The sequence below is a fragment of the Quercus lobata genome, chromosome 3 (genome assembly GCF_001633185.2).
Source record: "Quercus lobata isolate SW786 chromosome 3, ValleyOak3.0 Primary Assembly, whole genome shotgun sequence".
NCBI lineage: Eukaryota > Viridiplantae > Streptophyta > Magnoliopsida > Fagales > Fagaceae > Quercus > Quercus lobata.
The window spans coordinates 19514129-19522258 of NC_044906.1; the positions used below are offsets into that span (position 1 = coordinate 19514129).

General features: G+C 38.5%; 1 protein-coding gene across 1 annotated transcript; it reads left to right on the forward strand.

Moving 5' to 3' along the window:
• The first annotated feature begins 3030 nt into the window (after positions 1–3030).
• On the forward strand, positions 3031–5286 carry LOC115982225 (probable pectinesterase/pectinesterase inhibitor 21). Its single transcript, XM_031104765.1, has 2 exons — positions 3031–4277; positions 4482–5286. Exons 1-2 carry the CDS (start codon positions 3245–3247, stop codon positions 5189–5191), a joined length of 1743 nt encoding a protein of 580 aa, XP_030960625.1. The 5' UTR covers positions 3031–3244; the 3' UTR covers positions 5192–5286.
• The last annotated feature ends 2844 nt before the right edge of the window (positions 5287–8130 follow it).

The window sequence follows — 8130 nt, forward strand, 5'->3', positions numbered from 1 at the left end:
TTGGCAACCGGTTTACCAGTGAGGGATTTCCTCAAGCCATGGTCGGTGGGGAGCCCGCTCTTGAACGTGCTGATAGCGACCGCATCATGGTTGTCATCCAGGTCGTTGTACACCTCCCAGTATCTATCCGAGTATGCTTTCAGAGTCTCTCCCTCGTGCATGGACAAGGACAGTAGCGAACCGAGGGGCCTGGGGACTCTGGTGCTGGTGATGAAGCGGGTGCAGAAATCCCGAGTGAGCTGCTTGTATGAGCCTACGGAATTTGCCTTTAGGCCATTGAACCACCTCATCGCCATTGATCCCAGGCTGGATGGGAAGATTTTACACATCAGGGCCTCATCTTTCGAGTAGATCGCCATCTTTTGGTTAAACTGGCTCACATGCTCTACCGGGTCCGTTCGACCGCTATAGATGGTGAATGTCGGCTGGTTGAACCGTCGAGGCAGCTTAGCCCCTTCAATTCTATACGTGAAGGGGGATCTTGAGACCTGGTCCAACGCTTTCTTCATGGCATCGTTTCCCGAGCCCCTGCTGGATGTGCTCTCATACTTCCGCACGCGGCGCGGTTCCTTTACGTAGGAAAAGGTTTCACTTGGGGGGGTCCTTGACCTCCGTTGGTAACTCACATCCTCCGCATTAGAGGACCCGTCTGAGTCTGAAGGAGATCGTTTTCGCTGGGTTCGTCGCAACTTTCTCTTCAGATCATCTATCTCTCTCTGCATGTCCTGGTGACTCTTTCGCCTCTGGGAAGCGTGGCTTCCTATCTGAGTGTGACTCTGGCTTGTCCGGATAGTTTGCACACTTCCCTCACGATCTCCCCTGTGGCCTGGGTTGACGGGGTTATTCTGCCTCGGGGACTCGACGGGTTGTGTCCGTTGGGAGTCGGCCTGGTGAGGATTCCCCTGGTGCGGATTTAGTTCTGCCATGCTTGACCGTTGCGCCTGCTGATGCCCTAGTTCTTCCCACAGATGGCGCCAATTGTGGTTGCACGATTTTCTTGGCCCAAATCCTAATGATCAGGCTTTGACCCAAGACGCAACCCACAATGAATGTTCGTAGAGAATGGGTGAAAGAACTTGGCTTCAGTGAGCCTGTACGGTCGCATGCATGGATAAGGTGGATGCAGAAGATAAAAGACACGGGGAAGATTTCTCAAGTCTCCTTATATTCCTTTTATCTTTGGGTCTTCATCCAGTTTTTCCGTCCCCTTCTTTGGGGGACTGTATTACATTATATAGCTCTCCTTCTTTCATCTAAACCTTACACCTGTTGATCATCTAAGCACCCACTTGAGCGCCTGTCCCATCAGCCGCCCTCACCACTCCCTTTGTGAGTTGCAGAGGCCAATACTGTTCAGGGGTCTTTTCCTCATTAATGCGGCCAAGAGGTTGGTTGGGGCGCAATTAATGTGGTGGTAGCTTTTCGAGGGATATTTTGGATTTTATTCATTTTATATGTCTGGAGGGTGAACTGAGTTGGTTGGGGATGGCTCTTGGTCTGGGCTTCGTGGTATCCGAGGAGGAGTTTCTCCTCGGATAGGCTTCTTGGGCGTTGCTGGGATTAACGCTTCATGTGTGGCCTCTCCTCGGAAAGGAAGCTCCTCGGAGGGGCCTGGATTTGGAGTGGCCCATTATTTTTGGGCCGGGCCCCACAAAAACTATATCATTTTCTTATGTTTAGTAATAACCTTAAATGAGTTGAAAAACAATCTTTTAACTTCTCTTATTTAGTTTACTGTGAGATATAGTTGTTTTCTAAAAAAATTAGTGAAAAAAATTTCTAAAAATAAGTCATATTTTTTATGTTGACCAAAGATTTTTTTTTTTTTTTTAACTCATTTTTTCTAACGTTACCAAACACTGGAAGACACGAAAAACTATTTTTATACAATGTTTTCCATCGAAACAAATAGAGCTTTTTTTACACAATGTTTTCCATATAATTTTTTTTTTTTAATAAAAGAATTGTCATGTTGTTGAGTTATGTCTGTATTCGTATCCATGCTTCTTAGGTTATTGGTGGGCTTTTCCTAATGTAGATTTATGTAGCTATATTTTAGTTATTTGAGGTGTTATAAATCTAAAATTATGAGAGAAGCTGAAGCAAAGAGAGAATGTAGGGATTACGTGGTTTAGTCTAGAGAAGTGCTACGTCCATAACATTTTTACAATATTTTCATAACAAATTATAGGTAGTTAGTTGTTATTAGTTCAAATTTGTAGGGGTTGTAAAAGTGTTGTGGACATATCATTTCTCTTTAGTCTAATATTAGTTTACGTTTTTGGAGGAAAGTTTTTGATGACTAGATCTTCACTATATTGAATTGTGTTTAACAATATAATGAACCCAATATGAGATATTTATACAAGATTAACCCCTACAAATAGCAACTTGAGCATGCAGAAAAACAAAATATCCTCCAACAAGCACCTAAAGCTACGCAAGTACACCAGCAACTAACCTAAATAAGAATCAAGAATATAAATAGAAACAGGAATTCACTAAAGAAAACACAGGAAACTGTTGTGCCTTTGTAGCTTTACGGCTAGTTTTGGGTACTGATGTATTTAGCTTAGTTTGCTTTTAGCAAAAAATAAAATTTCTCACTCCATGAAGAGAGAAAAAAGGGAGGAGGTTTCAATTTATATCACATTATTTCGGAAATTGAACAACTGCTATTTGGAATTGGATGCCTTCTTGGCTGTCATATATATCTTTTACAATTTTTTATTTTTACCATCAAGTTGATATTTGTCACGAGGATCTTGTGGATGTGAAGAAAACCAGCCTTGCTCAATGGCCTAATTGAGAGGGGTCAGGATTAGCATAGCACTTCCAACATGGCTCCTCCTAATCTCTAGTTTTCACCTTTCATTTTTTAGTAAAAACACAGTAGCAAACATATCTGGATTGCCCTTTGACTCTTCCTTTTCCATCCAAGCCTCATGTTTCTCTGACAGTTTCAACAAACTTTTAATCTGGGGTTCGTTTCTTTTCCATTATAAAACATTCCCTCAACTAACTTCCCAAAACCAAAACTCAGGGGAACAAGGCTACCAGCTCTACAGACCTTTTTTCCTTGTGCGTTAGTAGCTGCTCTTTCTTGCCTTCTAGGGGGACTTTGTGTACAATTAGAGGGTGGGGGGGAAATAATTAAAGTGGTATCTATTTTGTTTTAATTTTTTTTTTCCACTTCTTTTTGGTACTCCCTTAAGGTATAAAGGAGCTAGCTGCTAAATTCAAAATGTCTAAAGAGAATCATATAAGTAGGAAGAAGAAAATTACTGTTATCAGTTTGTCAGCCATATTCTTGGTGGCCTTGGTTGTAGCCGTGACTGTTGGCGTTAACCTTCATCATAGCTCATCTAGTGATGATGATAAAAGTAGTAATAATTTATCTGCTACAATGAAAGCTATCCAACTAATCTGCCAGCCCACTGATTACAAAGAAGAATGTGTCAAGAGCCTTAGTTCTGAGGCTGGAAATACCACAGATTCAAAAGAACTCATTAGAGCTTCATTTAAGGCGGCAATAGATTACATCAATGAGGCTGCCAACAAATCCAATCTCTTGAAAGAGCTCGAGAAGGACTCGAGAGCCAAGAAGGCTCTTGATAGTTGCAAAGAACTTATGGACTCCTCCACTGATGAGTTCAAGAACTCTTTCGATCAATTGGGAGATTTTGATGGCACCAAGGTAGACGAACTGCTTAATGATTTGAGGATTTGGCTCAGTGCTGCCATCACATACCAAGAAACTTGCTTAGACGCATTTCAAAACACGACCGGTGATGCTGGAGAGAAAATGAGGGCGGCATTGAAGTCTGCCATGCAAATGAGCAGCAATAGTCTTGCCATTGTCTCTGACTTGTCCAAAGTGCTCTCTAACTTTGATTTCCCTAGCCTTGGTCGTCGTCTTCTTGAACATGACGTGCCTGTTCTTGGCCATGGTGAACTATATCCTGATTGGTTCAATGATAGTCCTGGAAGTCGGAGACTCCTTGCTGCATCTCCAGCCCAGATTAAGCCTGACGTTATTGTAGCCAAGGATGGGAGTGGACGGTTCAAGACCATCAATGAGGCATTGCCTCTGATCCCTAAGAATAGCAACAAGACCTTTGTGATCTACATCAAGGAAGGAGTTTACCAAGAGTATGTAGAGTTAAACAAGTCCATGACTCATGTCATGATGATTGGTGATGGACCTGATAAGACCAGGATTACAGGAAACAGGAACTTTGTTGATGGCATACCCACCTTCAAAACCTGTACAGTTGGTACGTAATACTTCCCAAACTGTCCCTTCTACCATTCCAAAATGATTCTCTCCATTTAAAATAGATATGTATTTGGTGTAACATTTATTTAGAATTTTAAATGGTGTGAAACATTATCTACTTATTTGCTAGCATGTTGTGGCAAATCAATGTATTATGAATGTTTCTATCTTTTCTTGAGACTAAAGGATTCAACTTATGCAGGTGTCTCCGGAGATTACTTCATTGCCAGGAATATTGGAATTGAGAACACTGCTGGTGCTGAGAAACATCAGGCTGTTGCATTGAAGGTTCAATCCGACTTCTCTGCCTTCTACAACTGCTCATTTGACGGGTACCAAGACACGCTTTATGCGCACACCAAGCGCCAATTCTACCGCGATTGCACCATCTCCGGCACAGTTGACTTCGTCTTTGGTGATTCTGCTGCCGTCTTCCAAAACTGCAATTTCGTGGTCCGCAAGCCAATGGACAACCAGCAATGCATCGTGACTGCACAAGGCAGGAAGGAGAGGCGCCAGCCATCAGCAATAATCCTCGTAGACTCCAAAATTGTTGCAGACCCTGCATTCTACCCCGTTAGATTCCTACGCAAAGCATATCTAGGCCGTCCATGGAAGGAGTTCTCAAGGACCATCATCATGAAAACCCACCTTGATGATCTGATCCAGCCTGAAGGATGGTTACCTTGGTTAGGCAATTTCGGAATCAACACTTGCTTCTACACTGAGTTTCAGAACGTAGGACCTGGTTCAAATACAACACAACGAGTAAAATGGCGTGGAATTAAGACCATCACCAGTCAACATGCATTAGACTTTACACCAGGGAAGTTCCTTGGTGGTGATACTTGGATTAAGACTACCGGAGTGCCTTACCACCCTGGTTTTCTTAACGAAACAGAAAAAACCTAGAACAAGTGCAATTTTTGATTGAGTGGAAATCTATAAGAAGATATGTACATTGATTGAATTCTTCCAAGGTATATGAAAAACTTTTATTGCTGGTTTTTTTTTTTTTTTTTTTAATATGATGCTTCAAGGCCTTCAAGTATTCATATATACAACAAGCTGAACTAGCCAAATTTTCCACTCATGGCACTGTTAATCATGTCAAAAAGTCTCGGAAATTAACTAGTGGATACCTTATAATATTTCTAACCGAAATATCTATCCAGGGTTTAAATCTCCACTTTTCTTTTGTAATTATCAAATTTTTTTTTTAAAAATATTGTTAATCATCTTCACAGTTGGTTTTCACAATAATTTTAATATTGTGTAACTTTTAAAAATAAATATGAAAACACTATTTTGGTCCCTATATTTTGGAATTACAATCAATTTTGTTTCTATATTTTGGTAATAGTTAATTTGGTCCCTGATATTTTTAACTTGCAATTAATTTAATCTCTACTGTTAACTCACTAACAGAAAAAGTCTACGTGGTAAATGGTGTGCACTATTGTCACATTTAAAGTCCATGTAGCTAGCTACTAGAATAATAATAAAAAATTGAATTGGCATTTAAAAATAATACCTCAGTATCTAAAATTAATTAATTTATCAATTTCCAACAAAAAAGAAAAGAAAAAAAGACATGAACCCAGATCTAAGAGACATGCACTATTGGGGTTTACAAATTAGTTTTTTGGGTTTCATTATGTGGGTAAGTTCTAAAACTAAAGAACTTGATTTAGGTGGGGTTAGATAAAGGAAGAGAAGGTAAAGGAAACAGGAAGAACTTTGTTTAAAATCAATGTTTTTATCTGCTTGGTACAAGTTGTTGTAAATAGTTGTGCTTGTACATTTGGATCTTCTCATTATTCTCTTTTTTCCTTTTTTCTTGTTGGGTTTCTTCTTTAAGTTATTAGTATTGTGTTTTTCTGTCTATGTGTGTGAGATTCAAATATTTTATATCTGATTGTGAGAGAGAGAGAGGTATGAATATTGAATAGGATTGGCAGAGAGAGAAGGTGAAGCTTGTAGGGGTGGTAGATTAACTTTTATTTTTCCATTCAAGGCATCAAAAACGTTGCGAATCTCAATCTCAATGATTTGATTCGATGGATGTAGCATATAAATTTGTTCACGAGAATTACATAATCAAAGTCCATTACTCTACAATTTATTTCTTCACCCCCGTTTCATTGATTACTTAAATGATTTTGAATTTGATTATCTTTCAGTATTTTCAACGATTTGTGATGTGATAGGGATCGGATTGTTGGCGATGGAGTTTGTTGGACGTTGATTTTCTCTTTTCGTTTATTTGATTGTTGGTGTAGGGACTGAAATTGTATTGATCCCAAAACCGAATTGGGCTCAAACGCTAACGGCCCAAACAATAAATTTGTAGAGCGTGGATAAAAGAACTAAATTTATCCCAGAAGAAAAACGATTAAATTTAACGATTCAAGATGGTTCGACACAAATAAGATTATCAAATTTATCCTCAGAACAAACTAAGTTATTTGTTTCATATGGTTTTCTTCAAGACAAAAATTGTATAAGAGTTCCAATCCCCTTTCTCAGTGCATTCTTACGGGTTATATATTGCTATCTTGCTGTCATCCTTACCATACACGTGTAGGTTAGATTTAGAGGACTCCTTCCTATCCCATCCAGCACCTCCTAGAACCATCAACCAGTAGCTGTAAGGCTGTTTGATCACTGTTCAGGCATCATTTCCTCATTAATGCGGCCATAGAGTTGGTTGAAAGGCATTTAATGCGGATGTAGCAGCTTTTGAAGATATTTGTTTACCTTTCTTTTCTTATCCTTGGTCCAATGTCCCATTTTTAGTTGTGGTGTAACTCTAAAGTAAGTCTGTGATGGTATGGCACTCAGATTTACCTCGGACACACGTTGCCGAGAAGACTTTTGTCCTTAGACGCTTATTGGACACATCTCACATTGTCTCTAATCCTCTCTTAACTTTATTCTCCTCATAGTCTTATTTAGGCCTCCTCGGACGGTCTAACGTCCTCGGATAGGGTCATAGGCCCAGTTAATAATGCTTTTAACAATACTTCCCAATTAACTGGCCTCACAGTTGGTATTCACGATTTGGTTTCTCAAAAAGTGTAAGAAACTTTCGAAATCTTTGTCTGGGTTCATTTTTTTTTGGTTTTCAATTCTTTTTCTTTTATTTTAAATTGTTTGAAATTGATAAATTACTTAATTTTAGATGCTGACTTATCATTTTTAAATGCTAATAATTTTTTTTTACTATTATTCTAGTAGCCATGTAGGCTTCAAGTGTGCCAACAGTGCACACCGTTTGTCACAGACTTTTTCCGTTAATGAGTTAACAATAAGGACCAAATTAATTGCAAGTTGAAAATATCATGGACCAAATTGACTACTATCAAAATGTAGGGACCAAATTGACTGTGATCCCAAAATGTAGGGACTAAAATGGTGTTTTCGCCAAAAATAAATTGGTCAATTGGTCTAGTCGTTATAGAGACAAGGTAGTTTTTGTTTTCTCAATTTTTTTTTTTTGTTCTTTTTTTGTAAAATTTGTATTTATTAAATTTTGGATCATTCATGTCTTTGAAGATTTCAATGGTTGCATTAACTTTTTTTTATTCACTTTGGTAGATAATTTTGTAATTTATATAGAAAATGAAAATTCTAATCAATTCATCACAATGAAAATGGTGAAAAATGAATTTTATTCTATGAAAGATCATCACCAAGTATAATTTTTATAGAAGATATTAAATTCTTTTCTTTTCTTTTTTTTTATTATATATTTTTTTACATGTCTAATATCAAATTACTAGTCTAATTTGTATACTATTGGAGTTCAAATGATTACAATACAAATTCCTAATGTATCCAACACTTCA